Genomic DNA, 21,125 nt, shown 5'->3' on the forward strand with positions numbered 1-21,125 from the left:
GCCACTTCCCTCGGAAAAGCTTAAATCCCGAAGGCTGGGAGAATTTTTTGGAGTCCCGAAAGGGCTGGAAGGATTTTTTAGACTTAAAATCCTTCCTCTTAGAAGGCAAGACTTTCTTCTTGTCCTTCCCCTCAATCTGGAAGCATTCCAGTTCGTCCCCAAAGAGACTAACACCTTTGAATGGTACAGCTGCCAGTCTAGCCTGTGCAGCTGCATCCGCATCCCAAGTCCTGAGCCAAACATTCCTGCACGCTGCCACACTGCAAGCAACTGCCCTTGCGGACAACTGCATTGTGTTTAGGGTCGGATCTGCAATAAATGCTGTGCCCAAGGCTATTTCTTAAGTTCATCCTTGAATTCCGTTGACGCATCACTATCTGCTGAGGCCAAATTGGATGCCCAGGTATATACTGCGCGTGCAAACAGTGACCCCGCTGAAGATGCCCGGATGGACCAAGTCGAGGCTTCAAAGTCTTTTCATAATGCTTGTTACGTCCGTCTATTGCAGGCATCCTTGGGTAGCCCATCCGCATCCATGGGAAGCACAGATGTGGATAATAAACTATTTACAGGATCCTCCACTACGGGCAATTTCAGCCGTTTAGTAGCCTCTGGACTCAACCCATACAGTTTGGAAAACAGCTGTGGGTTAGATTTTGGCTTAGCCAGGTGTTCCCACTCCGCCTTAATAAGACTAAAAAAGGGGGCAGGCAAGGGCACCCCGGTCTGAGAAACCCCCACTTTGGACATCATCTTCCCTGAGCCTGCAGGCAAGTCAGGGTCCAATTCTGCCTTCTCTCTGGGTGTGGCAGTAAAGTCCAGTTCTCTGAGGACCTTAGGGAGGAGTTTAGAATAATATTCCACTGGAAAAATCCTAGATTGCACTGAAGGAGTAGCATCCTCCTCCTCAGAGAGTTCCCCTTCCTCTTTTGCGGAGGAGTCTACTGAAGAGTCAGGCTCCTCTTTCTCCTGAGAACTATCATAGGGAGAGTCCAAGCTCATACCCAATTTTGCTTTCTTTGGGTCTGTAGGAGCTGTGGCAATATCTAGAACTTCTCGTCTCTTCCTTTTCTGGAGGTGAGTAGAGCCTCAGGCAGGGGCAAACTCTTTGCTCAATTCTCTTTTTAACCAAGTGAGTAAGTTAAGCTTGGCATCCTCTCCAGTTAAATCCGGTTCAGAATCCTTCCGATCTTTCTCGGAAGTGGATCCTGAGTACTTTGGGATGGAGAAATCACTGGTTGAACCTGTCTCACTAGTCTGTCCCCATCCGTCAGCCATCTCAGCTACAGCAGAAGGCTGAAACAAAAGTGAAAGGGGAGAGGGAGAAGCCTCCATTACCAGGCTAACTGCCTGAAATGGCAACCCCTTCTGCATAGTAAAGAACCGCCCCCCCCCCAGGCCACACTAACCGCACCTGAGTTGGAGAGGCCTGCTATGGAATAAGCCTTTCCCCACCCCTGTGAGAAAATGACCCCTCTTTCACAAACATGGTTGCCAGGGCGCCTGGAGAAGTGAGCTTGCATCCGCCTGGCCAGTGAATGCGAGTAAAACTATCCAGGAACTACATAGGACTCATGTGTTCCAACTACTAATTATACAAGTGCTTGAGTCAGGCACAGAGTGTCTGCAGACGCACACAAACGTTTCCCCGCTACCGCGTGGAACCCGCCATGGCGAGGAGGAGGCTACGCCGCCATGGAGCTGTCCAGGCGAATGGTGTTGAAGCGCTAAGCATGGAAACCACTGTGTTTCGCTAACACCACATGTAGCCATCTTCCTGCCTGGCCGGGCCTCATTCCTTCTTAGTGGGAACCTCACGTACGCACCTTGAGTCATTCCTAGCCCGCAAGCAACCCACCTCGTTTATGAATGGATTAATAGCTCCACTATTAATCCTGATTGCTAAGTAATATCCTGAACAACAGTCCTCACCCAGGAGATGATGAGAAAGAGGAAGGATCTTTCCTGATACCTCCAAGCCCTTTTGTCTACACCGGGATACCTAGGTTCATATCTGATTCCCTATTGTCACCTCCCCAGATAATCCCATCTCATCCCAATCACCCGACCATTCCCATACTGATATCACCGGAGCCGCCCCAGGCCCTGTCGCAACTTGGAAGTTTCCAGGATGCCCAGGATAAAGGTGATGTTCATTGGTTGAAGCATACACCCAATCAGGTGTCGCCATGGACTCGCCATTGGTCCAGCCGATGTCCAGCCTTCTTGGTCGTCAGCGGAACCTCCCATTACCACTCCCAGTCACCTCCCATCCCCTCAGAACTAAGGTGACTCTATATAACCTGTGGACTAGCTACCCACAGGTGTGCTCTCTATTCAGCAATCCCCTTAATCCGCTGTATAGATCCATCCCCGATTCCTGATCAGTTTCGGGCCCATTCCCCCATTCCCTCATTCGTCGCCATCGGAGCCTTCCTTGGAGTCTGCGAGAGATAGTATTACCCTGTATGTCCATCCTTTTATGTTCCCCTATCGATCTCTCTATATTTCTTAGACCTGTGTGAATGTGTGATTGCTTTTGTACCTTGTGTGAAAGAACTATTGTTTCAAATAAATTACAATTGATTTTATTAAATTAGAGTCCTTTATTGAGCATTGACTATCTGAATGGTTGAGCCTGGTATACACAGATAACAAAGATTCCTATTGGGCCAGCTGTCTCTCAATCTAATTCCCCAATCTCATTTTGAGAGCAGTTTCCCTAACACCCCCATTCAGGAGGGGTCCTGGGAAACTGCTGTAAGCTACCGAGTGGGCTTCCTTCATCCCAGCGGAGCCCATCCCAAGTAAAAAACAGTCAGTGCATCACAAAGAGCTTTCCCGCTCTCCCTCAGGCAGCTTACCACCTCCTCTCGATTAGACACGCTGTCTGAGTGAACCATCAAGAGTTTTCCCGCTCTTGGCCACGCTGGACATCGGTCGTCTGCACTACGCCTGCAGGCGCTGCGTGGGACCGCAAAGTTGGACTTGACGCCTCCCCCCCCCCCGCCTCAACAGGCTTAGGAAGGGTGACCTCACTCTCCGCGGCAGTCCCCAGTTGTGCCGCCTTTGCTAGGTAAAACCCAACGCTGGCGGTAAAATGCTCTGCCTGCCGCCGTTGCGGCTGAAGAACCAGGTGGCAGAGACTTTCTCACAAGGAGACCTCGATCTGCGGATCACTGTGCTCCGACGCACGACGAACACGTCCTGTCTCGTAACAGGGCTGTTTAGACTGGAGAATTTCAAACGAAACGGCCCCTCCCCCAGGCCGGATCAAACAATCAACGACCCTGTTTCCGGAGGAGGAGCCTACTCCCGACAGTTTCGGACCGTCCCACTACCAGGGACCACCGGAGAATAGGATAATTCCATTTCAGTGGCAGCTGCAACCATAGTGTTGGGTTTATTCTCTCTTGCTCCTCTTACCCAGTGTCTTTTTAAAATTACCACTCCTCTCTCTTGCACTTGGGCTTCCTCTGCAAGTGGGACTCTTCCTCCTGCAGCAGCCATTTGGTTGTTGCACCTACCACTAAGTGTCAGAATTCCAAAGGTGCTCATAGGCTCAAAAACAGCTATTTGAATCTTGAAGCCTCATAAAACTCTCCAAGGGTGACTTTAGGGCCAGTCAACCGCTATTTGCCTAATCTACAATAAAGGTGGTAGTAACTGAATGGTCTATATTATTTTTAAAAAAGCAAAAAAAAAAAACCCTTGTACATAGAAAACTGAATGCCACAAAGAAGAAAATTGCCATGTTACCTTCTTTCTTAAGTATTGTAAAAAAACATCAAGACCAGCAATACCTTTTCAGAGCAGTATTTTCACCTCAGTGTGTTTTAAGCTTTGAACAATACTTCCAGATGAGCAAATCTGTCATGATCTTTCCACATCCAAAACTGATCGACCTTGTTTATAAATCAGATGTAGTTTGCAAGAAGTCGAATGCCACTGAAGTTATGTTTTAATATCTTCTTTGAACAATCCAGATACTAGTTTTGAAAATATATTATGCCAAAATCTGTTACAAGAATGCATAGCTCAGATGTTGTCTACTGTCTCTTACTGATAGATGAGTGTTTGCAAGTTTTTGGGGTTTTTTTAAATGAGAGCATTCAGTCATTTCACTGAGTCTGGAGCAATAAAATTCAGGAACAGTTCTGTTATCTATTCTTTGTAGAACTGGGCCTTGGTAAGGCCTCTCACAGTTACTGTAACTAAGAAATAAGAAAAATAGTGGTGAATATACCAATATATGATGGTGATAGGCACTTTTGGTCACTACAAACTAATTATGACCTGTGGTGCTAAGGTTGTTCTAGTAAAGAATGTAAAAGTACACTCACTTAACTAAATGTATCCTCATACAAAAAAAAATCCTCACATTAGTTGCCAGGTTTCCTAATTTGGCCAGAGGCCTCCCACTGGCAACCCTTTGCTGCCTGTCACCACTCTGAGTGGGGGGTGGGGGAAGAGAATTTTTAAAAGAAAACACTGGTAAGTCACTTCCAGGGAAAACCCAGAAGTAATGTCACTTTGCCCTAGGAACTGTTAAAAGTTCTATTGTTTTACTACAGAGTTTCTGGCTATTCCTTCACTTCTGTTTTTTCCTGGATGTGTCATTATGGCATGCATGATGCTGGTGCTCTATGTCCCCAGCCCCCAAGTTCCCCATGTAGAAAAGTAAACAGTGTAAATGTTTTAATCTAGATTTTTCCCAGACATCCTAGTTTTTTTATGTGCAAGGATTTGTTTTTGTATGGAGCATTCAGTCTTGTGATACCCCCTCCGGCCATGCAATTTGAGATGGTACAGCTTACAGATTTTTTCCATGACAGTGAGAACTAGGCCTGTGCTGCATCATGACTTCTTTCTAATTAGTACAGATATGCCTTGCACAGAGTACACCACGTCTGCTTTGCTGTAGGCCTCACCACTGCACTATTACAGTCCCACAGGATGGGTGTCCTTTTACCAATTAAACAAAGTACAATGGAAGTAAGTGCTAGTTGATTCAATGGGATGAGGAACAGGGACAAATATCTGATAACTGAGACCTTTTCCACAGTAGCAGTCATTCCATCCTCGGGCTTCTGCATTTCCTGCCTCAAATTATTGATTCCCCACCAGTTGCTGCAGAGGTGCATTTTAACTCATGTCTCCCTCCAATTCCCCCAGTGACTTTCTGATCTTGTAGGGAGACTTGAGTTGAAAAGCACTGGTGCAAATGGTGGGAAATCAATTGCTTGAGCTGGGGAAAGCAGAAGTTCGAGAGTGGAGTGACTGCTACTGTGGAAAGTTAATATGTGAAATATGTGTTAATATGTTAATACTGTGAAATGTTAATATGGGGTTCAAACAAGTAACATGTCCACTATACACACATAAAGCATGAAATCTAGATTGGCACACTCGTATGGGAGTACTTTACCCCATCAGTTTCTGTGTAGGGTACTTGGTGCCAGTCTGACTTGATTTCTTTATTTACTGTTTGCATTTTTTGTGTAATACTACATTGAAGAAACAGAATAAAAAATGAAACCAATGGGTTTTCTTAGGGCAATGGAAAACAGAAAACAATATTCTCAAAACATTTTTCATCCCTGTGTTCTGCCATGTCTGAGATTTTCTTCTAGTGCTCATTACATCATTCTCTGTGGCTTGTTTCAGTTGACTCTAAAGAATATGGGCTCTTCCATTAGAATTAGTTAAGTAATTTGGAGACCATCTATTCTTTTAGACTGACACAGGATCTTCTGCAGCTGCTTTAGTGGCTATTATTGCTTGCCAGAAAACCACACTGTTTCCAAAGCCCTCTGCACCAACGCTTACATGTGTGGGAAATGAACTATGGCTAAATAATCAATTATTTTGTAATCAATCAAAGTTCCAGGAGTGCAAAAGATCAGCAGCAAAGGAAGAAGTGGTACCATACTTGGTCAATTTCTCCTTTTCAACATAAGGACAATTCCACCAGCACCAAGAAACTGTTAGGAAACAGCAAAGCAACAGAACCTGACTCAGGAACAGAGGCTGGATAATATGTACCTGTTTTTTGCTTTTTTTGTGAGGGGAGGGCCCCTTGGCTAAAACAATTCCTGACTTAAAAAGTAACCACATCATATATAATAAACAAGAATAAGGGTGCATTTAAATGATATTTACTGTGATATTGCATGTACAGTACAGTCTATTAGAGTATGCAACAGTTACAAAAGTATATGAATAATATTTCTACAATAAAGTTTTTAAAAACCCTTAAATTCACCCAAAATCTATAACTGTGATTCTTTTATTTTTTTCCAAGTAATAATTTACATAAACTCTCCAGAGAAATTTGGTGAAGTTGCAACAGTGCTCCACAGGAGATGTCTTGTATGGACTAGTACTATTCTTCAATGCCAAAGGCATCCTGTATTAATGGTAAATATTTGATTTTTTTCACTGGAAGGGTTGGTGGCTGCCCACTCCATTCATCTTCATACTGAGAGCAATTAAGAAGAAAAAACAAGTTTAGAACTATATATAATGAAATGGAAAATAACCAAATATTGCACCCAACACTATGAAGCAATAATAGATTTTTCAGTAAGTCACTTACAAACAGATTGACAATGCTGCAGAACATTTACAATAAAAATTAAATGAAGATCTTTACCAAAAGATATATGCACTCCTTAAAAGAGGGGTGGAAGCAAAGAAAATAATATGAAATGCACTGGAGAATTCAGAAGAAAAATTTACAGTTATTTATAATTTGATGTCTTGGGTAGTAGCCTATTGGTGTCATGATTTCCACCCCACCCCCTCAGCTGATCCTTTCTCTTAGGCATTAAACCTGAACATGGTTAGGATCAGGGCCCTCATCAGTATACTCTGAAATGGGGCAGCTACCAGGGCCCGGGGATTCTGGCAGGGCCAACTGCCACTATCCTCTTGCCCACATGCCCACCCTACCTAGTGAAAGCTACCCAGGCGACACTACGTGAACAACTACAGGTGATTATCAACAGATCCTTCTTAAAAGGGATCTTTCCCACGCCTCTTAAAGAGGCTGTGGTTCACCCCCTCTTAAAAAAGCCATCTGCAGACCTGGCTGAATTGGCAACCTATCGGCTGGTGTCAAACTTATCCTTTCTGGGTAAGGTCATAGAGCGGACTGTAGCGACTCAGTTACAGGGGCTTCTGGATGACACTTCTGCACTGGACTCGTTCCAGTCCAGCTTTCGTCCAGGTCACGGGACGGAGATGGTTTTGGTTGCCCTCATAGATGACCTCCTACACCACCTGGATCAAGGTGGTGCTGTGCTGCTGTTATTAGATCTGTCAGCTGCATCCGATATGGTTGACCACCAGCTACTGTCTAGCCACCTCGCCATGGCTGGCCTCTTTCCTCCAGGGTCAGAGACAAAGGGTGGTGATAGGGGAGGAATTGTCCCAGACCACTCATATATGGTGTGTCGCAAGGGATGGTTCTATCCCCTATGTTATTTAACATGCACCCCCTTGCCCAAATTGTCAGGAGGTATGGGCTAGGGTGCCATCAATATGTGGATGACACCCAGCTTTATCTATTAATGGGTGGCCGAACTGACTGTGCCTCATACATTTTAGACCTGGCACTACAAGCCATGACATCCTGGCTCAGACTGAGTCAACTGAAGTTAAATCCGACACAGTTAAACTCCTATCTGAGTTGCGGTGGCCTGGGAAAGGAGATTCCCTTGTTGGCTTTTGACAGGGCAGTACTAATACTGGCCCCAAAGGTCAAGAGCCTGGGAGTGCTCCTGGAGTCCTCTCTGACTATGGAGGCCCAGGAAGCAGCCACTGCCAAGTCTGCCTTTTTTTCATCTGCAACGGGTATGGCAATTGGCTCCTTTCTTGGAGCACCACAACTTAGCAACGGTGATCCATGCTACAGTCACCTCGAGAATAGACTACTGTAATGCCTTCTACATGGGGCTACCTTTGACTCTGACTCAGAAACTGCAGCTAATGCAGAATGCTGCGGCGTGGTTGCTAATGGGGCTCCCTCGATGGGAGCACATTCAACCAGTGCTAAAAGAGCTGCACTGGTTGCCTGTTGTGTACCAAATCCATTTTGAAGTGTTGGTATTGACCTTTAAAGCCCTATATGGCCGAGGACCTGTCTATCTAAGGGACTGCCTTTCCCCATATACACCCCAGAGAGCACTGCTTTCAGGAGTCCAAAATTTGCTATCCATTCCCAGACCAAGGAAGGCCAGACTAAGCTCTACACCAGGGGTGGGGAACCTTTTTTCTGCCAAGGGCCATATGGATAGTTATAACATCATTCACGGGCCATTAAAAATTATCAACTTAAAAAACAGTGCTCCGCCAAGGGAGAATGATTCAGGCCAGCAAAATTAATGCAAATAATTGTTTTTCTATTTGAAGTCATGTGGGGAGAGCCTTGGGCAGGAAGGATTTGTCCTTAATGCAATCTTTCCTTTTTGTAAGTCTAGAGCCCTGATCTTTTTGGACCCATTGTCATCCATGCTTTGGATTTCTGCCGTGATTATTTATAAGAAAAAAGTTACAACTTGCTCTAAGTCAGTCTACAGAATGGAGCTAGGCACTAAAACCTTATCCAGCAGAGGCTTAGAGGGCTCGTGCAGGTTTCATTAGTGGCAGTTGCTGCGTTTTAAAGCCAGGTTTGCACTGTCTATTGCTATTGGGGAGTCTGGGAAATGGAGTTTCAGTGACTCCCAAACTTTAAGATGGGTTGGGTTAGGCTCATTGTTTTCCAGCTGGGAAAGTTATAGTGCAAATGCTAAGCAGAGTTTTTATCCATGCATTCTTACTAAGTTTATGTGAGTGCACATCCTAATCAAAATTACACTCTTCTAAATCCAATGGGATTGCATTGCCAGTTTATGAATACGCACAATATTCTAAATTTTGGCACTATTGCTGCTATCAATCTCTAACCTGAAAATTCTAAAAACTTCTTTGTGAATCATGTGCTACATCCTCCTAACTGTGGCTTGGGAACATAACTACAGGACTCTTGTGATCCAACAGTCAGGTTCCCATTCTACCACTGAAGGATCAATGTCATAAAATGAACATAATGAACTTTACTTCTCTGACAATGACTGCACTTTTTCACAATCTAGTTTATATTAGCAGGGGTTGGGTGGGCAGAGGAAGGTCAGCTTTAAGGTTCAGGGACATTTTGCTTTGTTTGGTTTACTTGTTTGTGTTTTTTTGCTTGAGATGAATCCCACTAAGGAAAAGCGAACTTGAATAGTGCATACTTAGTGATTGGGACAATCTGTATCTATCAAACCATCAGGGCTAATGATGAGAACATTTATTTTTTAGGAATTGATAGTTTAGAAAGTGGAGGATGGATTGAAAACACTGCAGATTCAGCCAAATGAATGAGAATCAGACTATAGTTTCTGTGTGTCAAATATAATCATCAAACACTCCAGAAATATTCCATGTAAAATCACCACTGGGATAAACATATCACTGATATTGTTCAGAAATCCAACAGGGGATTCAGACTCCATTTGCTCTTTAGTTAGATTCAATTTCCTCTTTCCTCATCCTTTAATTCCCCTTCCCCCAGTACCGTTTTTCATTGAACAGTACTCACTGAGATTATCTCATGTAATTAGAAGCAATTAAAGTCAGTACAGTTCTTTCAGGTAAACTGAATATATGTTGCTACTTTTAATCCCAATGTAATGCAGCAGTAAGTCTATCAGGAACTTCTTAATCTAATTTGGAACCCTCTCTCTCTTTATATTTATTATCGAGATACTAAAGTACTAAAAACATGTGGTTTGTGAATGATGTATATACATAATGAATAATGCATATACATTACATCACCTGTTTTCTGAACAATACACATGGGAGCAGACAACTAATATTGTCCCAACCGTCAAGTAAGAACTAACTCTGAGGATACTTATATAAGTACAGCAGAGTTTTAAAACTCAGAAACTGGATTCCTTGTTGTTAGCCATTACTATGTGAAACGTTATGCTTTGAGAGCAACAAAAATTGTAGGTTAGTAAATACTGTATCAGAAGATGGTATGCATTCGCTAATAGGCATGTACAGAAAAATGCTATTTGGATTTCGCTTGTTAAAATATTTTGTTTAGGTTTTTTTTATGCAGTTATGTCATTTACTCAAGACTGTTATTGGATATAGATGACATTTACAATGGTTTCAATAGAAAAAAACTTTGTTCCCAGCAGTAACTATTTTTGTCTCCCACCCAATTAATATGAAATTATCATGAACAATCTTCACTCACAGGATCGTCTCTCCAGTTTCAGGCAGAATGGAAAAAAAGTGTACCCATTCTTAAAGCAAAGAGAAGCACAACATATTTCTGATGACTTCCACCCTGCATCCAAATGGGATGAAATTATGCCTGATTCTGCACTCACCTTTCTCCGGGGCAGGCTTCCGTTTCTGGGTGGAGAAAACTGGCAATTTCGCACCAGTCGCTCCGCACCGGCATTTTATGTGGGGCAAACCCACAATTTGCCCCGCTGCAGTGTAAACCTGTTTTTACACTGGTGCGAAATTGCCAGTTTGCTCTGCCCAGAAAGATGAGTGTGGAATCAGCCTATGGCTTCACCAAAAGAAGTGCTGGAAGGCAGAGGCTTTGCTCTCTGATCTCTCACTGCTCTGTCCTCATAATGCTAATAATACCCCTCCTTCCTTTACATGTAAATAGACCAGATTTATGCATAACTGGGGCATTTGTGATAGATTCTATGACAAATAGAGATCTGATCCTCCGTTCAGGTTCTATTGGATCCATGCATCATTCAGAGCATTTACAGCCCCAAAGCAGGTCAAAAAGTGCTCCTACAGGGAACCTTGTGTTTTGCTTGGCTCCTCTGAGGTTATTCAGAATTTATTCAAGAAACACCAGCTTTTAAGAATATACATGTATATGCCTCTCAAACACAGCGTTCCAATATTTCAAGGTACCATCCCTGCATCTGTCATCTCATTTCCCTTATAGTACAGAATATTTAGAATGCACAAATACTCTCAGTATTTCCAGTGGGACTTGGTAGAACTGGGTTTGTAATTCATATAACTGCAGAAGTAAAACTTGTTACTCCTTATACTTGTGTCTGAGTCTTTTAAAAGCACATGCTTGATTTTATATATAAACTACCACAGATGCGTAACATTCCTGCACCTTTTGATCAGAAATGTTTTTGATTTACCTGCAAAGGAAGTAAGATGGTCTGATAAGCTGGAATTGGGTGTTCTCTCCAGTTTAACCCATCAACAAATTGCTTATAATTTACATTTTCCTTGTCATCTTCAAACCTACAATTAGATTGGATAATGCATACACTCAGTAAATATTGTACTCTAGTATTCTGATTGACAATAATAGGTATTATTTTTGCATAATTTAAAACCTTAAGATTGACAGGCACATGAATTAATAAAAGCAGGAGACCCTTTTCTTTTCTGCATTTTATAAAATAGTTTGGATTCTGCCAAAAATATCCACTGGCAGAAGGATTTCTATCAGTGGAGCACAACCTTCTTGCCTCTTCCTTTCCAGTGCAACCCAAAATGCCCCCTGAAATGCAGCTCCTGAGAAACAGGGAACTCCCAACGAAAAGCATAAAGGGTGAATAAGAGGTCTGTGTGTAAATGAAGAATTGACAACAATTCACACAACCCTCCCATCAGTGGAAATTCTCTGTGGGGTTTAATCTAGTATCTTCATGTATAAATCTTAATTTTATGATAGTTATTATCATAATGTTATTACATTATTTATTCAATTTGTGTTTTTAAACTTATAATATAGTACTTTTGTCTCTTCTACGTGGTATGAGCCTTATCACTTTAGTTCTACCAAATGCAAATATTCAGAAAAACTTTGTTTAAGCAGTGGTGTAGTAGAAAAATTAACAAGTACCACTGAATAAAAGAAAAGAAAGCTGATTTAAGGCAATTCATTTATTTTGATTTTGCACTGGATATTTTAAAAAATATGTTTGGACTTGGGATGGTGTGTCTGTGTTACTTTGAAGAAGTTGGCAGCAACTTGTGAGTAGAGAGGCCAATCCCTCACTTCAGAGTCGCCAGAAACGGGGGGGGGGGGGGAATGGGAGAGGGAAACATCTGCTGAGCACTTCACTATTCCCTATGTGGAGATCGATTCTCATATGGTATAATGGGGAATTGATCTGGAGGTTTCGGGGGCTCTGGGGGAGCTGCTTTTTGAGATAGAGGCACCAAATATGAGTTGTACGCATGCACTGAAGAAAGCCAACAGCTGGCCCGTTCTCTCCTCAGCGTAATTTGCTAAAAGCTCAAATAAACTGAGATAAGTCTGTCCTCAAGGCTAAAAGTAAGAAGGAATTGCTGTAAGAGTATTTGGTGACTGAAAGAAGTCTTATCTGAGCGTCCCAAGGGTAAGAAAACAACTATTTTTTACTCTTCTAAGGAGGCAACGCCCTGAGCAAATACAAGCTCTCATTAGGCCTAGTAAAGCGTGAGGATGGCGAAGACAATTAGGGAGTTATCTGAGCAACTGGCTGTTATTCAAAATATAGTAACAGCCTCACTGGGGCAGCTATCGGAAGAAATTAAAACTGTAAATGAAGCAGTTTCGAGTATTGCTGAAGAGCTTAGAATTACAACTCAGACAGCTAATTCAGCCAAGGAACTTGCAAGCAAAAATAAACAAAAAATAGATCAGTTATCTAGCCAGCTGGCAATGATTTCAGACAGGAACAGGAGAGCTAACCTCATATTTTCAGGAATTACTGAAGAGATAAATAATACGCTTCTAGAGGGAATGCTGAGAGAGTGGATTGAAGAAGAAGGAGTTAAGGTTCAGCCTCAAGAAATTGAAAGAGCCCACAGACTACAGAGGAGAGGAGAGGGAGGGGCTCCAAGGGATGTTATTATTAAATTTACAAGAGAGAAGCTACAGCAAGAAGTTTATAAAACTTTGAAAAAGAAGAAGGATTTATCCTTCAGAGGCAATAAGGTCTGGGTGAGAGAAGACTTCTGCCAAGAGACTATTAAACAGAAAAAACCTAATGAGACCTTATGGGAAAAAGCTATATGACAACTAAGTAAAATTTTCAAGGGGGTACCCAGCTACAATAATAATATTTAAAGATGGGAAGAAGATGATAGCTAGAAACCCCAAGGAAGCAGAAGAACTTTTGAGAAGATTGGGACTTGCCACAGACGACTTGAGTGTACATAGAGAAGAGGAAACCATGGTGTCAACTGACGATCCAGGAGAAGGAGCATCAAGCAGGCTTGATAAAAGGCGAAGGACGGCTTTTCTTGAGGATATCTCATAAAGGGAAGTATACAAGAGTTTATGAGCTAATTATATGGAATGATATGTAGGGGGAGATTAGGGATGCATACACTCTGGAAGGTGGGAGACGAGATGATGCTTTTGTCCACATTTTTGTCTCATCCACAGGGAAGGGGGGGGAAGGGAAGGCATCTTCTAATATATATAGATAAATACCCACAGCCAGGGTGGTCAATGAGGAAAAAAAATTTAAAAATGGATAGGTCATTAAGAATACTTTCACTGAATGTAAATGGGTTAACATCAAATCTGACGAGGTATAGGTTAACTAAATTAGCTAGAAAACAAAAGATAGATTTGATGTGTCTGCAAGAGGCACATAAAAAAAAGATAGAGCACCGTTAATAAAAGATCCATATTGGCAGGTCTTAGCTGAAGCTAGAGGGACTTCCAAGGCCAGGGGGGTGGCAACCTTGATCCTTAAGAACTTAACAATAGAGGATACCATAACATTAATGGATAAGGAAGGTAGATACCTATTAACTAAGTTTAAAATGGAAGGTAAACGAGTTACCCTACTGAATATTTATGCACCAAACAAAAAACAAAAGAATTTTCTAATTAAGGTCTTCAAAAAGATTCAGCAATTCTCATAGGTGGAATTAATAGTTGCAGGGGACTTTAACATGGACATAACAAAGAATAAACATATTAAGTTGGGAGAATGGGGATTGAAAGAGGCACATGAATTTACAAGTTCTAGACCTAAACCCACACACATTTCTAGTAGGCATAAAATGGCGTCATGCATAGATTACATAATCCTGGAAAAGAATAATAATATGTCTATAAAAGAAATTATAACCTTTCCAATCTGGATATCTGACCATGGTCCTATAAGTATTGAGTTAGAGTTAAATTTACCAATAACAAATAGACCCTGGAGATATAATAATTTAATAATGGCAAAAGAAGAGGATAGAAACTTTATGAAAACACAGATAAATTTATATTTTAAGGAAAACAGAGGAACGGTTCCCACTAATATATTATGGGATGCTGCCAAAGCAGTAATAAGGGGGCATTGTATAAAGAGCAAAAAGAGGATGAAAAAAGAATGGTATGACAAAAGGCAAGCCAAATTTCAGGAATTGGAGAGGTTACAAAAGGAAGAAATGATAAAATATTGCCCTGCAAAACAGAACAAAATAAAAGAGATCCAAAAACAGCTGGAGGCATTAGCATAGCTACAATATGGAAAAAGGAAATTATGGTAAGGAATGATTTTCAGAGAAATAGTTAATACGGCAAAACGATTGGTGAATTATTTGAAGATTAAAAAAGCAAAACAGAAGGTTAGAAGTATAAAAATTAACAAAAACTCAACACAAAGCCCCAAGGAAATTATTAAGGCCTTTGAGAATTTTTATAAAAATTTGTATAAGGAAAAGCCCATAAAGGAGTTCCAGGAGTCAATTAGTCTTTCTTTTGAGAAAGAGAGGATCGAAGCATTAGAAGGCGATATTTCAGTCCAGGAAATAAAGGATGTAATAAAAGGTTTAAAAAAAGGCAAATCATCAGGGCTAGATGGTTTTACAGGTGAATTCTATAAAGAAATGATTGAAATTATTGCACCTGAAATGCAAGCAGTTTTCATTGAAGTGTTAGGAGGAAAGAATGCCCCAGATACGTGGAGGGAAAAAGAAATAATTTTAATCCTAAAACCTTAAAAGCACCCGGAAGAGGTAGGGTCATACAGACCAATAAGTCTATTAAATCAAGACTATAAGATTTTTGCAAAAATACTGGCTAATAGACTTTAGAAGGTCATTTCGACAATCATCAAAGAGGACCAATATGGGTTCATTAAGGGTAGAAACATCACACACCCCATTAGAAATATACTTAATGTCCTATATCATGGTCAGAAAAAAAATAGGATTATTAAAACTAGACATTTACAAAGCTTTTGATACTCTATCTCATGAATTTCTATTGCAAATATTGAGGAAAATTGGGGTAGGGAAAAGGTTCCTACAGGCACTTCAGGAGATCTATAAAGGAGGAAATGCAAAAGTAAGGGTAAATAACAACCATTCACAAGTATTTCCTATACAAGGAGGAGTAAGACAGGGTTGTCATCTATCTCCTCTCTTTTTCATAATAGCAATGGAACAATTAGCGGAACAGATTAGAAATTCGGGCAGAATAGAGGGCTATAAAATAGGTAACAAAGAGATGAAGCTTAACCTTTTTGCAGATGATATTATTGTAATTATGACTAATCCTAAAGACGGGTTAAAGAAATTAAGATTATCCTAGAAGACTTTGAAAAGTGTTCAGGGCTAGGGGTTAATTTGGCAAAATCAGAAATCATGGGACCCCATGTCTGTTAGCCGCCCTGAGCCCGCCTGGCGGGGAGGGCGGGATATAAAAATAAAATATTATTATTATTATTATTATTATTATTATTATTATTATTATTATTATTATTATTATTATTATTATTATTATTATTATTATTATTATTATTATTTATTTCAATATCAATAGAAAAGAAAGACAAGAGATAAATAGGTCTACGAAAATAGGATTGGGGGTTAAGAAATATAAATATTTAGGTATAGTGCTGCTCAATGCGGAAGAAATTGAATTTGAACAGTTCCGCAGGGCCTGCAAGACCATCCTCTTTGGGATGGCCTTCACCAATTAAAGAGAGAGACTGCTAAGTAAATTTACCATCTGCTGAAATAGCACCAGGATGTTAATTTTATTAATTTTAGAATTTTAATTAAATTTGTTAAACTAGTTATTGTTTTAAACATTATTGTATAACTTAATGTATTGATTTAATGTTGTTAGCCACCCTGAGCCTGTTTCGGCGGGGAGGGCGGGATATAAATAAAATGATTGATTGATTGATTGATTGAAAAATGATTGATAAAAATATCGATAAAAAGATAAAGGATAACTATGATAAAGTATGAAAAAAACAGAGACATGAAAAGATGGAAAAATAAAACGTTAGGGATATCATCTAGAATAAGTGCTAAAATGTTTTGGGTACCAAAGTTAACATACCTGTTTCAAACGTTGCCTTTGGGAACAAGGAGAAATAAAATTGAACAATGGAATAGAGCATTAAGAGAATGGATATTCAACAGTAAAAATTGCAGATTCCATAATTGAATAATATATAATCATAAATCAGAATTTGGTTGGGGAATTCCGGACCAAAATATTTATTATGAAGCCTTCCAACTAAAACCATTATTGGAAATAGGTGAGGAAAAGACTCAGAAGTGGGTCAATTTTGAGAATGAAATAAATAATAATATTGGGAGATCAGGCATTTTTTCTAAAGTCACGATCAAAGACTTACAATTAACAACAGGCCCTAGAAGAGCTTCATTAGAGGTTTGGAAGAAATGGCAGCCACATTGGTTAGGAAGAGTTTCTAGATGGGCACCCCTGGAAACTGTCAATGAGGAAGTGCAAGAAACTAATTGGTGGGAAAGGTTAAATCTTAAAGGTTATTGCAGAGTGGAAGACATGTTTCGAAGTGGAATTCTTAAACCCTTACAAGAAATAACAGAAGAAATAGGAAAACAATACTGGTTAAAAGTAGCTGGGCTATACAAGACAGTAAAAAAGATTAGTGAAAATGAAGATTTTTGGATAGACATGCCAACGGAAGTATTATACAAAGAAATGGCAAAGCAGAAAAAGGGTTTGGTAGGGAAGATATATAGAATGATGATAGCAAATACGGAAAAAATAGTAGAGTATTTACAGAGGAGATGGAGCCAGGAGGGCAGGATATCAGAGAGGTCAGTGGAAAAAATTAAGAAAGGAATAGAAGAAATCAAAGTAACCAAATTTAAAGAACTTGAATATAAATTTCTTACAAAATGGTATAAGACCCCAGCACAATTAGCTAATATGATTCCAGGATTGAGTCCGCTATGCTGGCATTGTAAACTTTCTAAAGGGTGGTATGCTCATATGTGGTGGGAATGCCCGGAAGTAAAGATTTTTGGGAACAAAATTATCGAAATAATCAGAAAAGTATGCAATATAACATTAACTATAGAGTTTAATCTGATGTTGGTAAGTACAATGGGTGGCCCGACAATAGACAGGAGTATGCAAAATTTAGTCAAGGCTTTGGTATTGGCGGGTAAAGCGGTCATTGCTTTGGGTTGGAAGGACAAAAGTAAATGGACAGTAGAAATCTGGCACAATTATTTGTTTGAATTTATACAGTCAGACATCGTGGCGGTATTTAACAAGATGACAACATGGGATGAGAAAACCAAGGAAATTATGACCAGATGGAAGACCTACCTAGAATGGACAGTGATGAAGGAAGGACGGACATTCAGTGGAAGATTAAGACTGTGTGCCCATGGCTGGGGGGAAGAGACTAGGAGTAAAAGGATGGGGGGGAGGGAGGAAGGGCGTGTTGGAAATATAAAAAATATTTGTTGTAATGGATTAAAAAGATTAACAAATAAAGATTATTTATACAAAAAAAGAGGCACCAAATATTCAGTATAGTATCTCATGCCTCTTCCCAAAGTACCCCCCAAGTTTCAAAACGATTGGACCAGGGGGTCCAATTTTATGAGCCCCAAAAGAAGGTGCCCCTATCCTTCATTATTTCCTATGGAACGAAGACATTTAAAAAGGTGTGCTGTCCCTTTAAACGTGATGGCTAGAACTCCCTTGGAGTTCAATTATGCTTGTCACTCCCTTGTTCCTGGCTCCGCCCCAATGTCTCCTGGCTCCACACCCAAAGTCCCCAGATATTTCTTGAATTGGACTTGGCAACCCTAATGATTAATGAATAGGGTTGCCAGGCCTCCCTTCTGCCGAACAACCCTCTCTTCCTCTTGTGGCTTAGAGAGACTGCAGGAGAAAAATAAAGGAAAAAATTGCTGGTGGGCTGGTAGTATGATATCATTTCTGGGGGAAACTCTGAAATGTCAGTCCTCTCTAGGAATCTCCGGAAAGTCTATAGTTTTACCATAAGTTTTCTGGCAATTATCAGCATACATGATGTTACTTCTGGGGATTGGTAATGTCACACCATTACCAATGGCATTCCCCCCCATGCAGCCTGCCCCCCCCCACAACTCCCACAGGATGCCAGCCATACCTGGTAACCTTATTAATGAAGCAACTTCAAACCCTGACTTCAAGCATTGGTTCTATAAATTCTAACAAACCTTAGTTAATCGAGCGTCCTGCATTCAGACAATCACACTAACCATAGTTAGTTTGATCAAGCCAAGGATTCCCATGATGCCTGACTGAATCTCTACTATCTTTAGGAATTATACATTTTAAAACTAAGGCTAAAGCAAAATGGTGGAAATATTAAAAATAAAGGGATTCATTTAATTTGTGGGAGCATTCAAAATTCTACACTGAATAAACAACAGAAATCCCAAGGAAAGCAAAACGTACAAACTAGCAACAGGGACTCCTCACTTTTGCTTTCTCTGCCTCTGCCTCTCTGCTTTCTTTGTTGACCTGCTAGCCTGAAGTGTTGGCAGGGGAGTCTTGGTCTCTCCAGCTGCCATTAGTATATGGTGCAGAGAGTTCACTTTACACTCTGAATTCTAAGAAATGCATTTTAATGGAATATTAAATATCCTTATCACGATGACACATCATGAGCTTTTTGTTGAGTGGTCTGGGAGGTGGGCTAGAAAGGGACCAGCAGAAATTACTGCTAACAAAGTATGTGTTCCCTGTGCTTACAGGAAAGAGAGGTATCAAACACTTATGTTTGAATTAGAGCTATAAAAACCCAACAAAACCAAGTAGAAGAAAATTATGAGCCAAATCAAAGCAGGTCTAGCTGTGTTCTTGCATTTTCTTGCTGATGGAGAACCTGGACAACTGCCACAAATATGTTTTACATTATTAAAATTATTCTTCTGGTTTGGGACAAGCAATCACTTATCACATAAAAATACTGAACCAATAAATTCCCATGTTTTTAGAGATTATATCCAAAATCCTAGGTAATAATTATTCCCAAATCCTTTATGTTTAAATAGCAAACACACTCAATAAAAGTCAACTGGCATGAAACCTGATTTGCACATAGACTGCAGGATAAAAAGTATCCATCCACTATAGCTCTTGTCTTTTTTGAAAAAATAACCACTAGCTTTCATCATATAAGAATCCTACAGAGAAACACTAGATTGCTACATTATTTAACATCCTGTAATTTTATTAATAGGTTTTACCATTCTGTGCTTAAAGTAGTATTGATGTTTGGCTGGTTCCAAAAAAACTGGAGAAGAATGACAGAACAATAGTTTTAACCCTCATGGCTAGGGAATGGAAACCTGGCAGATGTGTGAGCAGTGTCTGTTGAAAATGTAAGGACTCTGAGATGTACATGCTTTAAGAGCAGGTGATGGTGGCCCAAAGCCCTGAATAACGCTTGTCCTTTTCCAGTGACTAATATTTCTTGGTCTCTATTCCACTTTCAACCCTTCTCACCATACATTTCCTAGTTACTGTCCCCAAATCATTCAGTCAATCTAAATTTTTGGATGCAAGCTTCTTTATATTAAAATTGCACAACCATGTGCAATTTAAAAATAAAAATTTGGTCATAGTTTTTTTATGGAAAGGTTTTTTGAGGTATGCAGAATAGATACAAGCCTAATTATTTCTCATCTCCTCTGATGGTGATGGTGCCACAAAGAACGATGTTGCTATGCAGGGGGGGGGGGGTTTGTAGAGAAAGCCTGGCAGGAACTCATTTGCATATTAGGCCACACACCCCTGGCACCAAGCCAGCTGGAACTCTGGGTTCCTGCTCAAAAAAAGCTCTGCTGCCATGTCATATCCATCTTAATCTTCTCCCTACATGTCTTTCCAATCCCATCCCACTCTTGTTAGATGGTAAATTGGTGAGACCAAAGCAAACATCAGATCCTTCTATAAGCCCCAGATAATCAGTATGGAGAAAAAGAGAAACTTTTGTCATCCCTTTCCTACCTTCAACTCTTGATAAATGAAGGAAATTATCTGATTTAAACTGTATGGCCATCAAACTACTCATACTTTTGGTGGAGACAGGGAAATGTTAGGTCATCACTTTTGGGCAAAGTTTGCAAGTTTGAGGTGTAAAAAATCAAGTGTACAAAACACAGTTTAACAGAAGGGGGAGATTTGCAGAAAAGGAGAATATAGATGGCAACCCCTCTGTGGCTCAGGGATGACAACCTACAAAACATTGGAACAGGAAGGGGGAGGCACCTAGATCTACCTCTCTTGCTCCTATCATTTGACTTTCTCTTTTTAAAAAAAAACAAAAAAAACCAGAGACTATTGACTGACTTGCCAATATCCATCTGCATACCTTTTCAATAAAAGTTCAAACTGTGTTAGGTATCAAACACCCATACATATTCGCCCCACCTCTAAAATTAGTACTATATAAATCAGGAGATAACCAGGAATGCATTCCAGTGTTCAGTATGTTGGATTGAGTTTTTAGAGAATGTGCCAAAAGGTATGGTATACTATTGTGGGAAACTATTAAAGCTCTTATGATGCCTTAAGTCATCTTAATTATAATCCAATTGCCATGGCAAATTTGATTAATGTCACTATTTTAGATAAGTATTGCAGTCCCTTGGTCCATTTTGTATTTCACAACAAACAGGCTTGTAGCATGTTTAAGATTAAAACTATATTTCTAAGTATCCTGGGTTTCAATTCAGAGGATGCTGATGTCCATAGGCAACAATCATATAACTGATGCAACGAAGACTAGCTAAAA

At 40.3% G+C, this 21,125-nt stretch overlaps 1 protein-coding gene across 1 annotated transcript in view; it reads right to left on the minus strand.

Moving 5' to 3' along the window:
- Nucleotides 1–6,142: 6,142 nt before the first annotated feature.
- The window catches only part of EFHC2 (EF-hand domain containing 2), a 69,017-nt gene continuing 54,034 nt past the window's right edge, over nt 6,143–21,125 (minus strand). The window contains exons 14-15 of the mRNA XM_060234173.1: nt 11,232–11,337; nt 6,143–6,481 (exon numbers count right to left, since the gene is read on the minus strand). Of these exons, the coding sequence (XP_060090156.1) occupies nt 6,386–6,481; nt 11,232–11,337 (202 nt within the window). The 3' untranslated portion in view covers nt 6,143–6,385. The remainder of the gene's footprint in view (nt 6,482–11,231; nt 11,338–21,125) is intronic.

Source organism: Heteronotia binoei, chromosome 3 (genome assembly GCF_032191835.1).
Source record: "Heteronotia binoei isolate CCM8104 ecotype False Entrance Well chromosome 3, APGP_CSIRO_Hbin_v1, whole genome shotgun sequence".
Taxonomy (NCBI): Eukaryota; Metazoa; Chordata; class Lepidosauria; order Squamata; family Gekkonidae; genus Heteronotia; species Heteronotia binoei.